This window comes from Dipodomys spectabilis, unplaced genomic scaffold (assembly GCF_019054845.1).
Source record: "Dipodomys spectabilis isolate Male_0828 unplaced genomic scaffold, ASM1905484v1 ptg000081l, whole genome shotgun sequence".
Lineage (NCBI taxonomy): Eukaryota > Metazoa > Chordata > Mammalia > Rodentia > Heteromyidae > Dipodomys > Dipodomys spectabilis.
The window spans coordinates 14381541-14399892 of NW_024870758.1; the positions used below are offsets into that span (position 1 = coordinate 14381541).

Below are 18352 nucleotides of genomic sequence, written 5' to 3' on the forward strand. Positions count from 1 at the left end.
TGAAATAGTACCAACTTTGTATATTTGAAGTTAATCAATATTCACTATTTTACTGGTTTGTGACCTGTAAGAGTAATAACATTGTAGTACCTACTCAATTACCAGCTCAGAGACCTGCACTTACCTTTGGCCACCTAAGACTCTATTCCTTCAAAACTTTACCATGGTTTGTCCAGTCTGCTTTATTCCTCCCTCTCTGTAAGATTTGACTGTGCAGTGTAATTTGAATTGGACCACATTCATTCTCACTTCACTCCTTATAAACAGGAGAAAGAAACCTGTTTTTACATAGGAAGAGCTACGTTTTAGATTCTGAGAAAATCAGGGAAGAACTTGCTAGCTCATATTTGGTGAACTTTGGTTTAAACTTTAACATGTATCTAAATTTCAGTTTTTCCTCAAATAGCTTGAAGTAAAGCTTGTAATTTAGAATAATAGCGATTACTTCTATGCAGTTTTCTTGTTTCTTTCTTGCCTGTTTCTGTCCTTTCTGAACAGTAGTATTTTTCCTGTCCTGATTTTCGAAAAACTGTAGTTTTATTTTCTCTGAAGATCTATATTCTCTGGGAAATATTTTGATTCAAAGAAAGAGTAATGGTGATAAAGGCTGTAATTTAGCAGCTAATACAATATTGACAAAAAATGTTTTTACTATAGTGGGAAAATATTATCTTCTGAAGGACAGTAGGACTGAAAAATGTTCCTTTTTTTGATATAATGTGCAGTAAAACTTATTTCCTGACTTTTTAAACTATTTTTACAGTCCCAGTGGATCTTTGTTATCTTGCTTGGAGCAGGTTAAAACATACCTGCTTACGGATGGAACATGCAAGTGTGGCCTGGAGTGTCCTCTTATTCTTCCCAAGGTAACCATTTCCCAATAGAGCTGCAGCAGTTGGCTTTGTTTTGTTTTGTTTTTTAATATTTCAGGTTTCATATATTTGTTTTTCTCATTCGGCATTTTATTTTTATATGAGTTCTACAATCATCTCTTCATTTTAATTATTTAATCCAATGCTCTTTTATATACATTTTGGAATGCTTAAAGATTGTGAAAAGTAATTCCAGTTGTTTTCAAAGGTGACAAACCTATATTCATATTAGATATTTTGTTAAAACACCATTGTACCTTTTCATTAAAAGTATTTTGTTTATTAAGTCAGTGGGAACCTAATAGAAATGTGGTCATGTAGAGGAGGGGAGGGATAATGGGAGAAAAACAAAGGAGGGGGGTAACAATGCCCGAAAAGAAATGTACTCATTACCTTACTGATGTAACTGTAACTTCTCTGTACAGCATCTTTACAAGAAAACAAAATTAAAAAAATAAAGAAATGTGATTATAAAAAGAAGCCAAAGGAGAAATTGATATGCAAAGATGTCATAAATTTGGGGGGGTTTTTTGTTTTTTGTTTTGTTTTGTTTTTTGTCGATCATGGGGCCTGAACTTTGGGCCTGGGCGATATCCCTCAGCTCTTCAGCTCAAGGGGAGTGCTCTACCACTTGAGCCACAGCGCCACTTCCAGTTTTCTGAGTGGTTTTTTGGAGATAAGAGTCTCATGGGAGTTTCCTGCCCAGGCTAGCTTTGAACCGAGATCCTCAAATCTTAGCCTCCTGATTAGCTAGGTTTACAGGCATGAGCGACTGATACCTGGTTTTGGTTGTTTTTTTTTTTTTAAGCTGTACTTTGACTGTTTATTGTAACATCAAGAAGTACCTAAAATTGGAAACATTACCAGATACTATACTTTTCCACATATTTATCTTGGCCATCTTAAAATTATTATAATTCTCATTATTTACTTTGCCATTAAAACCATGAGTTTAAGCAGAACCTACTAAGTTATATAAAGTTGCTTTCCTTAAATTTAGAAGCTTGAGAAAGTATAATTCATTTTTTATGTCTTCATCTCTAAAACTTTCTCTTTTTTAAAAAGTCTTTCATTAAATGTTTTCACAGACATATTCTAAACAAAAGCTGTGCTTTTTCCAGGTGTTTAATTTTGATCCTGGAGCTGCTGTGAAACAGAGAACTGCAGAAGATGTTAAGGCAGACGAAGATGTCACAAAATTATGCATACATAAGAGAAAGATCATTGCAGTGGCCACACTTCATAAAAGCATGGAAGCCCCACATCCTTCTCTGGTGCTCACCGGTCCCGGAGGAGGAACAAGTATGTAATATAGCTAAGGGGTTAGGAATTCTCTCCTAATCTGCTCCAAAAGGAATTGGTAGAACTCAGATTGCCGAGTATTTTCCCATTCCACTTTTGAAACACGCATAATACTTTTAAAGCATTTTATTATTTTAGTACAAAGAGCAAATTCATTCTGAAAAATTACCACAGGTCACGTGACTTCTCAAAATTTCTTATCTAGATTATCTACTTACAAAATCAGGACTAATTAATGCATACAAATACTATACCCATGCATAGACCTGAGCTAACAAAAGTGAAAATGCCATTTTAAAAAACAAATACAACCATTTGCTAGGTCTTCATTGAAATGTGTGGTATCACCTTTATGATACAACTTAGCATGTTGGTAGAAGCTAGCTGTATTAGAAACCAAACCAAATAAAATATTCTCTGGACACTTACTAAAAAGAAATCACCTTACCAAGAATTTTCTTATAAATTTCCACAAAGCACACACACACACACACACACACACACACACACACACACACACACACACACACACACACACACACACACACACACACACATATACACGCTGCCTTTTTAAAAAAACTTTTCCAAGTTGTGGAAAAATTACAAGTGTAGCTCCTTGACTACTCATATACCTTTTCATTGGATTCATCAATTAAGTTGCACGTTTTGTCACAGTTCACCTCTAATGTCTCATCACAAACGCTAGCTGTGTTGATATATACCTGAAATCTCAACTACACAGAAGTGGAGATAGGAAGATCATGTATCAAAGCCAGCCCAGGCAGAAAAAAAGAAAATTAGGAAAATACCATCTCAAAAAAGTAATCTAGGCATGGTGGGTTATCAGGATGAGTAATCCTAGTCACCAAGGTGTCAAAAGTAGGAGGTTCAGTCCAAGACCCAGGACAAAAACTACGTGACCCTATTTTTTTTTTGGTTTTTTTTTTTTGGGGGGGGGGGGGTTGTCAATCATGGGGGCTGAACTCTGGGCCTTGGCACTGTTCCTCAGCTCTAAGGCTAGCACCCTACCACTTGAGCCACAGCACCACTTCCAGCTTTTTTTTTTTTTGCTTATGTGCTGCTGAGGAATCGAACCCAGGGCTTCATGCATGCAAGGCAAGCACTCTACCACTGAGCTAACTTCCCAGCCTCATGACCCTATATTTAAAATACACTAAAGCAAAGAGGGCTGGGAATCTTTGGTTCAAATGGTAAAGTACTTGTCTAACAAGCCTGAGGCCTTGAGTTCAAACCCAACATTATCCTAAAATTAAAAAAAAAAAACATCACACAGGACATTTTTCTTCATGCAATGCAAAATGTAACAATCACATTGAGGAAAGAAAACACTGATAGAACACTGTGGTCCGATATTCTATCTATATTAAATTTCTTCAGCTTTCCTAATAATGACTCTTTTGGTTTTTTAAAAAAGAAAAGTTTGGGGCTGGGAAGGTGGCTCAGTGGTAGAGCGCTTGCCTTGCATGCATGAGGCCCTGGGTTCGATTCCTCAGCACCACATAAGCAAAAAGAAAAAAGCCAGAAGTGGTGCTGTGGCTCATGTGGTAGAGTGCTAGCCTTGAGCTGAAGAGCTGAGGGACAGCCCCCAGGCCCAGACTTCAGGCCCCACGACTGGACCCAAAAAAAAAAAAGAAAGAAAGAAAGAAAAGTTTAATCCAGGAGGAAATTAGTTATTAGATTTCTTTACACTAATTCCCCAGTTTTTTCCAGTCTTTCATAGTGTTGAAATTTTTGAAGAATTCAGTCCTGCTTTGCAGGATGTTCTTCTAGTGGATGTGGCTGATTACTTTCTCACATTTGTGTTCAGGTTAAACATATTGTCGTAGGCCTAATGTGAATGATGCTAGATCCTTACCAGGAAGCATATATTGTCAGTGATCCCACATTTTTGGCATTGTGTCTGCTTGCTTTGCTTACAGTTGCATTTATCTACATTTTCCACTGTTAAATTATCTCAGTGGAATTACACTGAAATGAAGAGCTTCTTTCTTTTCAAAGGCTAGATTGTGAACTCTCTCCAAAATAATGCAGCCTGCTGAACACCTGAACAATAATGTAGAATAAAATATAGCTAAGCACCAAAGCATTTGTTGAAGAAGGACAGTTGATCTATAAAGCACTGAAAAATAGAGATGGCAAGTATAAACCTGTAATAATCATAGGTAGCTTTATGACAGAACTCAGATTTGGGACATCCTTGAAAATAACAATTCAAACATATGAGGGAAATAGGAAACACATTCTTCAAAATGAGTATAAGATAGCATAATTAGGAATGATAAGCACACTAATCTGACTTAAGTGGAAGATTAAATAGGTGTAAGTAAATTGGGGCCAAGCTATTGAAACACTTGGATGCAAAGAACAGCAGCCATACCATACAGATAATGAAAGACTCATACTCAGAATGCATGTGAGGAGGGAAGAGGAAGCAAATGTGACAGTTGTTAACATAGATCTTCTCTCCAATAATCTACTAACCTTTAAACTTCTGAATTTTTTTTGATCAGACATAGGGCTTGAACTCTGGGCCTGGGCACTGTGCCTCAGCTCTTCAACTCAAGGTGAGCATGCTACTACTTGAGCCACAGCATCACTTCCAGTTTTTCTGGTGGTTAATTGGAGATAAGAGTCTCATGAACTTTCCTGTCCAGGCTGACTTTGAACTGCAGTACTCAGATCTCAGCCTCCTGAGTAGCTAGGATTACAGGCATGAGCCACTGATGCCTGGCTTGATTTTTTTTTAACCATAAGTATATGTAAGAAAAAAATCTTGTAAGGAAATTTTCTTTCACTCAAGTAGTTTTTCAATTAATCCTAGCTATTCAGGATACAGAGATCTGAGGATCAAGATTTGTAGCCAACCTGGATATACAAATCTGTGACACTCTTCTCTCTAGGTAACCACCGAACAGCCAGAACTGGAGGTATGACTCAAGTGGTAAAGTGCCAGTCCTGAGTAAAAAAGCCAAGAGAGAGCATGAGGCTGTGTGTTCAAGCCCCAGTACACTCACACATTCTCTCTCTCACACACACCACACACACACACACACACATACACATCTGCAAGAGTGTAAAGATTACTTGATGGTAACAAATTATTTTAAATTTATTGTTATACTGCCACCTTGAAGTAGCTTGGCTTCATGTTTACACATGCCTAGTACAGGTATTTGCACATACTCTTCTCTGCTACCCACCGTATAGTATTGCATTATATTGAGTAGTTTTGCCTTTTTCTACAGGGTCTGCTTTGTTGTCTTTCTAAAGACCTTATCATTCCTATACATGCAAGTTTCATTATTTTAGTTCAATAAGTAGGATAAGCAATGATAGATACATCTCCATCCTTTTTTTAAATGCTACATTTTATTGGATTAATTACTGCTGTCTTACTATCTTCAGACATAGCACTTACTTGTTTCCTGACTTTAAATTATGTTACCATACCACTGAGGTTTAAATAATTAAAAATTCAGTAGACTCACGTAATATTTACCTCCCTTTAAATATACACATAAACATTTATTTTGTTTCTATTTATGCTTTTAAATGAAAGTACCTGATGGGGTATTTTAGCATAACACTAACTCTCATATACTTTAATTTCTAACTATCAAATAGTAATAGACTGCTTTTATTTGCTTAGTGTTCTTTATTTTAAAAATTATAACTGCTGATCTCCTGGGATGGAATAAATCATTTCTAAATCACAATTTTTGTCTAAATTTGGTCAGTGAAACAAAGAAATGCTAATGTCTATATCTTAATCAATGAACTACAGATAAGTACATACTTTGTCACCCAATAAAAGGTGCAGGCAGGTGGTTTTTGTCACTAAGGACAGCACATTCCTGTGAGAGTGTTAGACATGTTTCAGCATATAGCCCTGTTCTCACTACATACCAGGCACAGTACCCCACACATTTTAGTACATTTCTACTTTAACTTAAAAGTTTTAAAATGTCTCTTGCACAAGACAGTAAATTTCAGTTGAATTTATCTTCTGCCTGATGCTATGTTTTTGGTTCTCAACATTTCATACATTAAAACTCTAAAATTACAAAACATACTCTACAAGGTTAAAATCACAAAGTCGACATGTTCAAAAAGAATACATGCTCGTTGCTTTCTCTTCCTGCTGGACTGTACCCTTCCTAGACTTTTGCATTGCACAGTTTGAGAGCCAATGTTTTAGACTTTATTATTGTATAATTTCACCTATATACTATCTAGCAAGTAATAGGAGTATATTTATCTGAACGAGGTGGCTATTTTTAATTGAATATACCTCTGGCTGCAAATAAATCTTAAGTGTACTTGCTAATACGCTCTCAGTCTCAAAATAGGTATGATAAATAGACAGTGAGAATGGTCCCACTTTCACCTCTAGTGCCTTAATAGATACATTGCTGTTTTCTTACAGAACTCAGCCACAATCCATCATCCTTTCGAACACAGCTGTCTGAGCAACCACCACAAACTGATAGGCATTGACATATGAAATGAATTTTATTTGCCATGTCTGTTTTAGAAGGCACAACTTCATAAAATAGTTAAACATCCTTGGAGGCCAAAAAAACTTAAACATAGAGTTCTGACATGATAGAATGAAAATTCTGTATGATGAGCCAGCTTGCTTTTGTTGCCTATATTCTGTCTGATCTCCAAAAGAACTGAAAAGATTCCAAAAAGCCAGAGAGGGGAAATGTTCTTCTGTAAAAAGAGAATACTCGATTGGAACTCAGTACTGATTTTAGGAGTCCAACTAAATTTTAGATGAGACTTCTGTCCCAATAAAATAATTGCAGTCTTTTTCCTAACTCACCTGACTATAGCAGATTTTCAGTAAGTGCTGATTAAGAAATTATGGTATTACTGTATTAGAGACATGATATGAAACTACATATGGTTGCAACATCACTACATTTATTTTTGGTATCACTTTCATTACAGAAGATTTAGAATTCCAGTCATGTAATTTACAAAAATGAAGAGCCTAACTCTTATAGGAAAACCATTGAGATAAGGAAATCTTACCATAGTTGTCCTGAGAACATTTTGATAAGACGAAAACAATACTGAGTAACAACTTTTCTTGTAGCAAATAGTGATTTGTTTTTATCACAGACAGAAATTTGCCATAGGGGCTGGGAAGGTGGCTCAGTGGTAGAGCACTTGCCTTGCATGCCTGAGGTCCTGAGTTCGACTCCTCAGCACCACATAAGCAAAAAGAAAAAAGCCGGAAGTGGCGCTGTGGCTCAAGTGGTAGAGTGGTAGCCTTGAGCTGAAGAGCTGAGGGACAGCGCCCAGGCCCAGAGTTCAGGCCCCCACGACCGGACCCAAAAAAAAAAAAGAAGAAATTTGCCACAGGCTGTGGCTCAAGTGGTGGAGCACTAGCCTTGAGCAAAAGAGTTCAGAGACAGCCCCCAGACCCCAAGTTCAAGCCACATGACTGACAAAAAAAAAGTAAGGGACAACGTAGTGGTGTTTAGTATATTTAGAGTTGTACAAACATCACATTTATCTCAATTTTAGGGTATTTTCATCACAGTATAAAGAAACCTAAACCTACTCACAATCACTCCCTGTTTTCCTCGCTTTCTAAGCTCCAGGCAACCATTAAATTACTTTTGTCTCAAAAAAAAAAAGTGCCACACTAATTACAATTTTCCATTGTAACTGTATTCTCAAACATTTTAAATCCAGCAAGATAGTAACATCATCGTTTCTTCTGGGCTGTCAGTATGGATTTTGCATGTTTGAAATATTATTAGAGTGAATAATATCAGGATTTCTATACCTGTGCTTTCCCAACAGAAAGGAGGTAAACAGCATAACAAACCGTTAATGAAAGCCTTTTGTCATCTATGGGAGACTAATATACATTATTTAAATCATAGTTTAATACCGCTTCCTGGACCTTTTCTATAATTGTATAAAATCACAGCTTTTATTGGCAAAGTTGTATTTCCAGATGCCCTTCTTTCCCACTCCTTTCTCATTTCCTTTCTTCCCTTCCCTTCCTGCCAACAAAACAAAAAAGCAAGAAAAAGAATTGAGGCTATTAACAGCTTTTTTTTTCTATCTCTTTTACATCTCAGATGCAACTCCAGTAGTACCTTCAAGGGCAGCAACTCCAAGATCAGTAAGAAACAAGTCTCATGAAGGAATTACAAATTCTGTAATGCCTGAATGTAAGAATCCTTTCAAGTTAATGATTGGATCATCAAATGCCATGGGAAGGCTTTATGTACAAGACCTGCCTGGAAGCCAGCAACAAGAACTCCACCCTGTCTACCCCCGGCAGAGATTGGGCAGCAGTGAACATGGACAGAAATCTCCATTCCGTGGCAGCCATGGAGGCCTGCCCAGCCCCGCATCATCAGGTTCCCAAATCTATGGAGATGGCTCAATCTCTCCAAGGACTGACCCACTTGGAAGCCCTGATGTTTTCACAAGAAATAATCCTGGTTTTCATGGAGCTCCCAATTCCAGTCCTATTCACTTGAATAGGACTCCTCTTTCTCCACCTTCAGTAATGCTACATGGTTCTCCTGTACAGTCATCCTGTGCAATGGCTGGAAGGACTAATATACCTCTTTCCCCAACCTTGACTACAAAGAGTCCAGTAATGAAAAAACCAATGTGTAATTTTTCAACTAATATGGAAATACCACGCGCAATGTTCCACCACAAACCACCCCAAGGCCCACCTCCCCCTCCTCCACCTTCTTGTGCTCTTCAGAAAAAGCCATTAACATCTGAGAAAGATCCACTTGGCATTCTTGACCCTATTCCTAGTAAACCAGTGAATCAGAACCCTGTTATCATTAATCCAACCAGTTTCCATTCAAATGTCCACTCTCAGGTACCTGTGATGAATGTAAGCATGCCTCCTGCTGTTGTTCCTTTGCCAAGTAATCTCCCTTTGCCAACCATAAAACCTGGTCACATGAATCATGGGAGTCATGTACAAAGAGTTCAGCATTCAGTTTCAACCTCCCTGTCCCCTTCTCCAGTGACATCCCCAGTGCACATGATGGGGACTGGAATTGGAAGGATTGAGGCATCGCCCCAAAGATCACGCTCATCTTCCACATCATCCGATCACGGAAATTTCATGATGCCACCTGTAGGACCGCAGGCCACTTGCAGTGGTATAAAGGTTCCACCCCGGTCACCAAGGTCAACAATAGGGTCCCCAAGGCCATCAATGCCATCAAGCCCTTCTACCAAGTCCGACGGACATCATCAATACAAGGATATCCCTAACCCATTAATTGCTGGAATGAGTAATGTACTAAATACTCCATGCAGTGCAGCTTTCTCTACTGCATCTGCAGGAAGTGGTTCTGTAAAGAGTCAGCCTGGTTTGCTGGGAATGCCTTTAAATCAGATCCTGAACCAGCACAATGCTGCCTCCTTTCCAGCAAGTAGTTTACTCTCAGCAGCAGCCAAAGCACAGCTAGCAAATCAAAACAAACTTGCTGGTAACAACAGTAGCAGCAGTAGCAATTCTGGAGCTGTTGCCGGTAGTGGCAACACAGAAGGACATAGCACTTTAAACACCATGTTCCCTCCTACTGCCAACATGCTTCTCCCAACAGGTGAAGGGCAAAGTGGTCGAGCAGCACTAAGAGATAAGCTGATGTCTCAGCAAAAAGACTCATTGCGGAAAAGAAAACAGCCACCTACCACAGTGTTGAGTTTGCTCAGACAGTCTCAAATGGAAAACTCCGCAGTTCCTAAACCCGGACCTGATGTGCTAAGGAAGCAGGGTCAGGGTTCATTTCCCATCAGTTCAATGTCTCAGTTACTTCAGTCTATGAGTTGTCAAAGCTCTCACTTGAGTAGCAATAGTACCCCAGGTTGTGGGGGCTCAAATACTGCTTTGCCTTGCTCTGCTAACCAGCTGCATTTTACAGATCCCAGTATGAACTCCAGTGTTCTTCAGAATTCACTGACACAGAACATACCTTTAAGAGGGGAAGCCGTGCACTGCCATAATGCAAACACTAACTTTGCTCACAGTAACAATCCAGTCCCCAACCACCATCTTGCAGGTTTAATAAATCAGATTCAGGCTAGCGGGAACTGTGGGATGCTCAGTCAGTCGGGCATGGCTTTAGGAAATTCATTACATCCCAATCCACCTCAGTCAAGAATTTCAACGTCGTCCACTCCAGTGATACCAAACAGCATTGTTAGCAGCTATAATCAAACAAGTTCTGAAGCAGGTATGGTTTTATTAGAAAAAAGTACCCAAAGGTACTAAACTTTTCTATGTTTTTAAAAAAAAAATTGTACCAAAATATTTATTATGATAAGAAATTATCCTCCCTCCCCCATTGTGAAAATTCTCTTCATTTCTTTAGTATTTATAATTTTATTTACAGAATTCTGGGGATTTTTCTTGGAAAGAATAACAGCTAAGGGGATTCCATGTGTTTCCGTTATTTGTTGTCAATCTGTGTCATTTTGCATATTGTTTGACTTTCATTTGGTTTGATAACTCTTGGACTATAGACTGCAGAAGAAGCCATAGAAGGCAAGGTTTTCTGGTTAAGAGACATATCCTTGGTCTATGCCATTACAAAAGCCATTCTCCCTAGTTTTTGTTTGTATTCAGGTAAATGAAACTCACTTGGAAAACCCAAAAAGGCAAAAGTAAATGGATATCACTTTTCTTGCTGCTGAACAGAAATAAGGGAATGGATAGGAAAAGGTAATAAGAAGTTGTATGAAGTAGGAAGCTGTCTTCTAATGTGTTTTCTTATCCTAGTATGCTATTCTTTATTATTATTTGCTTGAGAAAATTCAAAAATGGATATTGGCTACTTCCTTTTTTAAAAAGTAATAATTTAAAGTTTCTAATAAAAAAGGCATGAAAACCTGATTTCCAGAATTTTTGATCTTGAAATTGTTTTAAATTTTCATATAAATCTGAACTATTGCTTTTAGCATTGACATAAGGTTTTGAATCCAAATTTAATGTAAATCTTCATTTACTATTATAGAAACAAGTTTATTTAAGCAGACACATTAGAAAAAGAGCTATTTAGTTCAATAAAACCCTCAAACATCATTATAAAAATTGTACAGAAGCCCTGAAAGGTAAATTCATTGAAACATCAAAAAACTTGACTGTGAAAACATCAGAAAACTACTCAAATCTCAACAGCAATGACTTTAAATGACAGGGAGGAATAAAAGAAGATTCCAAAGCCATTACAGCTTATATTTGAAAACAGAAGGCAAGATTGTTTGAGGATTAGAAGTGTAGCTTAGAATGGAGTGCTTACTTCACATGCACAGACCCTGGGTTCAGTCCCTAGCAATGCATAATAAATAATAAACCTTGATTGCTACTGAAAATGAGAAAACTGCTGAACTCTTTACTGATAAGGTATGGTATCAATATGCGCGGAAGAGTATGAGCTGCATGTCTGTTGCTAATAGTAAAATTGAGTGCTTTCCCTCCTGATGTTGCCAAGTTACACCTGCCATACTTCACAACTTGTGTTCTGTTACATTGTGATGTCAGCACTTAATGAAGAACAGTTCTGTCACCTCTTGTACCAGAAAGAATATAGATTTAGGAGATATTTGAAATGATTTAGTGCCTTCTCAATATAGTTAGTTCAAAAGATCTTATGAATTTTATTTCTAATATATTTAATAGGATGATTGAAAGATGCATAAGGGGCTTCCAGCTTTTCACTAATTCAATTCCATTTTAGATCCTCCAATACAAAATTTATTTTTATGTATTTAGAAGATTAATATTTCATAAACTCCATGACTATTTTTAATTGTACTATATTTGTTGAGCTTACCTTCAGTCATTTTTTGGTGAGACATTGTTAGTCTCATATCCTATAGTTTTGAGTACCCCTTACCTAAATTTACTTCATTTCAGGCCTGAATTTATATGTAAAGTATATGTTTTATTAATATTGTATTTTGATGCATCTGTAGTGGGAAAGAGCAACTTTACTTATATTCTTTTTTTTCTGATTGTCAAGCGCATTGAATCTTATAGTCTTGGTCATTCATTTTCTTTTTTTTCTTCTTCTTCTTTTTTTTCTTTTTTTTTTTTTTTTTTTGTCAGTCATGGGGCTTGAACTCTGGGCTTGGGTCCTCTTCAGCTCAAGGTGAGCACTCTACCGCTTGAGCCACAGCGCCACTTCCGGTTTTCTATTGGTTTATTGGACATAAGAGTCTCACTGACTTTCCTGCCCAGGCTGGCTTTGAACTGTGATGCTCAGATCTCAGCCTCCTGAGTAGCTAGGATTACAGGCATGAGCCACCGGCGCCCAGCTGGTCGTTCATTTTCTTGTTCCATTCTTCAGGGTAAAACATCTGACCTGGATTAGTAGTACATGGGGTGTCAAAGCACATGGATTAAAAATATTAATATAAGAAAATCATTAGCATTTAAAAGCTAAAAGGAGTCGTGATAAATATCTAGGAATGACATGAATGTGACCAATCGTGTAAGCAAACAGGAAGGATATGCTTGATAAAAATCAAAGTCAGTAAGAATGTTTTAAATATTAGACCTAATAAAAGTAAACACTAATTAGTGTATATAGATCTAATGTGCAGTTGGTTGTGAAAATGGGTTGATTTACTAATTAATGTAACTTTTGATGAGGTAAATATTGAGGAAGTCTTTAATGCCACATTTCCTTTTGCTATAAAGTGATTTGCATCTACTGAATATACTGTCAATGTAATTACTTGGCCAGAATATCCAGTTACACTGACATTTATTCATTTACAGCAGATGGTAGCACAGGTATCCTTGTGAGTTTTGTTAGGCATTCCTAACACACAAGTAAACATTAGGAGAAAGACAAATTTATTCTTTACATACTGCATATGGCTATCACTGAGCACCTATTGTGTGCTCTGTAGTATTTATAAAATGGGTAGTTACCTATAATGTATGGAGTCAGGATGAACTCAGGTCTTTCTGGTTTCACATTCCATTTTCAACTGTGTAAGCTTTTCATCTAAAACATTTAGTGTTCAAAAATGTTAGCATATTAAGGCATGTTAGGAGTTGTATTTGTGCATTCTTTCCTCGGACTTGGGCATCATAGCATACAGTTCAGATTAAGTGTCCAGTAACAAAAGCACTGCCCCCTTAGGCCATTATTACTTCACTTAGATAGGAGTGAGTTTCCTAATGGCTGACATGTCAACATCCTTTTTTTGTTTTTGTTTCGTGTGTGTGTGTGTGTGTGTGTGTGTGTGTGTGTGTGTGTGTGTGTGTGTGTGCCAGTACTGGGACCTCAGTGCTCAAGCCACTGCCTCCTGAGTAGCTAGGATAACAGGTGTGAGCCACTAGCATACTGATACCACTGGTTTCAGTATATCATTGAGACATGCATGTATAAATTCTTGTCATGTCTTTTCAGTCAACATCATGGAAAACAGTGAAAGAGGCCAACAGGCAACATGGCGTATATACAATTGGTGAGAGCCAACACACAACAATTAGTCTACTCAATCAGTGCCTTCATGTACTCTCTAAAAAGCAGTTCAAAAGTATTACATTAAGTCAAGCACAAGTGACTCATGCCTGTAATCCTAGCTACTCTGGAGGCTAAAATCAGGAGAGGAGAAGCACATTTGAGGCCAACCCTAGGCAAAAAAAAAGATCAAAAGATCCTATCTTATCCAACAAAAAGCTGAGCACAGTGGTTCACACCTGTCACCACAGGTACACAGGAAGCATAAATAGAACAATCATGGTCCAGGCTAGCTTGGGCAAAAAAATAAACATTATTTCAATAATAACCAGGGCAAAAAGGTTTGGAATCATGACCCAAGTGTAACAGTACCTAACTTAGCAAGCACAGGTCCCTGAAATCAAATCTCCCAATATAAGAAAAAATATTAAGAAAAATGACTTTCCAGGCGCCAGTGGCTCACACCTGCAATCCTAGCTACTCAGAAGGCTTGAGATCTGAGGATTGCGGTTCAAAGCCAGCCTAGACAAGAAAGTCATGAGATTCATATTTACAATTAACCACCAGAAAACCAGAAGTGGTGCTGTGGCTGAAAGTGGTAGAGTGCTAACCTTGAGCAAAAAGAAGAGCTCAGGGACAGCCCTGAGTTTAAGCCCCATGACCAACCAAAAAAAAAAGGGGGGAGGGGGGAGGGGAGGAAAGAAAGAACAAGAAAAATGACTTGCTCTGAAAATGCTTCATTCAGCTGATAATTTGCTTTTAAAACTTATTTTAGAATTCTTAGTCCACATACTGATTTTTTTAGGCCTGCCTATGATTTCTGTATGTATCTATATGAGAAACATACTACAAATCAAGTGTAGGAGTTGGAGACAAAGATTGTGACCAAAATTGGCTAAAAGATCCAAAATACTTAGCAAATGTTTCTAAAACTTAATATGGTTTTTAGTCATTCTATTTGGTGTTTTAAAATTCCCTTTTCTGTAAGACTTCTAACATGTACAATGTCTTCATTTTTTGAATATTAAATTATAAATTAAGCTTAATGCTTCCCTGTAACAGATTCAGTCTCCAACAGTAAGATGCTTAGAGATGTGCCTCAAGTTGAATGGCAGTACTCTGGCGCATCTGGCAACCAAACCCCAAAGTTCCTAATCCCTAGTCCAGACATTTAGCTCACTGAACATAGGAATGTTCTAGAAATCCATCAGTTCTGTACTTTTAATAAAACCTTCCATTTTGCAGGAGAGACAAATTCAGCACATACCTGGTGTATGTCTTATAGTGCTCTGGTATAAGAAGGGATCCAAAATCAAGTGTCCTTGCCTAGCAAACTTCCAAAACGCTCATGCTTTCTAGCCGTCTTGGCTACTGCACGCCATCTTACCACAGAGCAAATCACCTATACCAATAATCCAGTGGCCTTAGCCTGCCCAACATTCACACAATAACCTGTTCACTGGCTCTGTGATTGTTTTTACAATTTTAAGGAGAAAAAAAAAAGATTTCAATTACTCTGCTAACATGCTTGACAACACTTCTTCCACTATGATAAAGTAACCAAACACAGCCTTTTTTCTTTAAAATGATTTTATATTCTATTTTTTTCTAATAAAAGACATTTAATTGATTCTACAAAGCACATGAAACTATAATCTGAGGGACCAGAGCATGGGTTTGTGAAAGAAGAGAAAATGATGCAAGTGTTTATTTTCCTTAACTCTTAAATATATACATTGACTAATAAGAATGTAAATAAACCTTTGAATAAATATATGTCATGAGTATTTATATATCTATGCATATTTTTAAACTGCAAAAGAAAGTGTTTTCTTTCAGCACAAAACGGATTTGACTGAAATTCAGGACAGCCATTGAAATGGTAGGTATATAAAAAGAAAAACCACAAAGAATACTTTGGGCAAAAGACTACAAAGTAATGACAGGGTGTTTTTTGTTTTGTTAAGTTTTGTTCTATGTATTTATTTATTCTCAGAATGTGCCAGTAAAGAAAATAAAGGGAAATTGTCATCTCCTACCTATCCTATATGTGGTGACAGGTACAGGAAATTAAGGAATGAAAAAGTTCAAGGGCAGATTGTACTATACGTTAGCCTCTCAGGGTATAGGAAGTTTATGTAGAAATAAGCTTTTAGTCATATACAGACTAATGTAGACCGGAAAAAAAAGACAGAGGCATCTTGAAATTAATGACTGAATTAATAATAATTACTATCGAAAGTATTTCCACCCAAACTTTAAATGCCTAGATTTTATTCCCATTCTGATGCATATGGTTATAGGTTAAAATTTTCCCTGTGTTCTTATTCTTGAACCAAAGAACTAATATAAATTTTGGATTGTATGATTAAAATTCTATGCCTATTTTCTTGAATTTTTGCAAAATGAGCCATTTCTTTGCTGTAAGGTTTTTTTTTTCCTCAGATAGTGTGTTATTGTTTAAGAAAGTCTCCTAATAGCAGGATCATATTGCTTGTTTTGTTTATATATCTCAGGTTTAACATTTCCTTGTGTGCAAAAAAAAGTTGAAAGTATGTTAAATTCAGACATGAGTCTATGTGATCAAAGATGACTAACAACTCAGGGTGACATGATATGTTGGTTATTCAATGATCTGTTTTGTACCTTTCAAATAAATTGTCCCAGTATGCAAAGTGGAAGAATTTTATTCCATTGCAATACATTAAGCTCACTTTAAAGTCCCTGGAAATCTTTCAGAGCAATAACTAGGCTCTTATTTACTAAAACCACATGGTCCAAAAACATTTAAGAAGTTTCAAAATATACTCAAGATTGTAGGGAGTAATCTCAATGCCATGATAATTTGGCTTATAAAAACTGCTAAAAAAAAAAAAAAAAGTACAGTATTCCTTCAGTACCATCAAAATGGATTTCATTTTCACTTATGTAACACTGAATTAAATTTCTGACCTTCTTGGAATTTAGCAACACAGCAAAACAAAATGTGGAAAAATTATTTTCTTTTTGTTATATTTGGAAATCCCGAGTAACAGCTTGCCTTTTTATAGCTTTAGAATTATAACTAGAAGTTGTAAGCATGACTCATGTGGTAGAACACTAGCCAGTGAATGAGAGAATCAGATACCAAGTTTGAATCCCCAGTCTCCAGCAACAAAAGAAAGAAAGGAGGAGGGGAGAAAGAGAAAGAAGAAAGAAAGAGAGAGAGAGAGAGAGGAAGAAAGAAAGAAAGAAGTAGAACTAGACAACAGGAGTCACAAGATGTTGCTGAGACTTCTGGGTTTAGAATTAGACCAAGGAAAGTCAGAGTTCTACCCATGGCCAAGTATAGGAGTGAGTGCTTAGCACAGATACCCAGAGCAGGACTCCTAGTTGCACAGCTTCCTAGGGGATATCTTTCACACTATAGTCTGATGAATATGGTCCCTGAATACAGCTTCACAGATCATCCCCCAGAGACTGAACATCTAAAGCTTTGTTTTTTAACTTTTTTTTGTTTCTTCCCACAATAAGAAACTGACATTACAATTCACAGTAGTCATGAATTTTTAGCACTGAAATATAAAAGTTTGCTGAAACTGTACTTTGAACATACAATGTACTTTGATATTTTCGATCCCATTCTATACTCCCCATTTATTCTACTTCATGTTTTTAGTAACAGATACTGTGAAATGACCTAGCACTTATGTATATAAGTTATCAGAAAGTTTCCGTGAAATAATGCCCAATCCTTGCAGTATTCTCTGTGCTTTTGTTTCTATTCTATTTCATTTATCAAAATAAATACAACTTGGAAATTGGTTCTGTACTACTTTAGAATATTAATTGAGGTAATTGAACGTTTATTGAACATCTAGGATGTGCTGGACTCTTAAGCATTGCAGGTACCACAGGGTACAATACATAGAAGGATGCAAAGTTGACAAAATTTATTAAAAACGTTTTCTGCTCATTAAACAATAAGGTAAAACTTCAAATAGAGATACTGATGAAGCATTTAGCTGTCAAGCAAGAGTCTTATTTAACCCTTCTCAATTTATACTCCCTCAAAATAAATATTTTATGTGATAAAAGACATGTTTGCTTTAGAATGGGTGAATTTGATCAAAGTACATTAAATGCATTTGTAAAATCCCTTTGTACCATTACTTTTTTTTAACTGTGAATTTTTCAGGCATTTTTAAATTAATTCCAGCAAGTTGCAAAGCAATTTTATGTGTCAAGAAAGGAAACAGGCTGAAGGTGGAACTCAGTGAATAAGAACTTAGCTGGCATTCACAACACCCTGAGTTTGCTCAAATAAATAAATACAAAAAAAAAGTTTATGACTTAACAGAGGCCTTATGATTGTGCTAACACTGACAAGACTGACCCTCATAGTCATAGCTACACATATACTATACTCTGGGATTTAAGTTGCATCTTTTCCACTTTCCTTCTCCCACTCATACTGAGTGTAGACAGCATTTGTGTGATCCTCCCATTGCTCTTTCCCCATCTTCTCTACCCTCTCCTACATGTTTTGGTTTGGAGTCTTCTTCTTTCCTTATGAAAAAAACAAAGAATCAGTGTACTCTGTGTCTTGCTATTGCCTTTGGAAGACTGCTAGGAATTTATATCAGAATTCAGAGAAAAAAGAGGCTAACATGTTTCTATAAAAACACATTA

At 36.8% G+C, this 18352-nt stretch overlaps 1 protein-coding gene across 3 annotated transcripts in view; it reads left to right on the plus strand.

The window, feature by feature from the left end:
• The window catches only part of Mbd5 (methyl-CpG binding domain protein 5), a 141338-nt gene that overhangs the window by 79656 nt on the left and 43330 nt on the right, over positions 1–18352 (plus strand). For 2 of the 3 annotated variants that reach the window (XM_042683560.1, XM_042683562.1), the window contains exons 4-6: positions 764–866; positions 1994–2174; positions 8303–10438. In XM_042683560.1, the coding sequence (XP_042539494.1) occupies positions 764–866; positions 1994–2174; positions 8303–10438 (2420 nt within the window). The remainder of the gene's footprint in view (positions 1–763; positions 867–1993; positions 2175–8302; positions 10439–18352) is intronic. The other variant, XM_042683561.1, reaches the window with a different exon arrangement.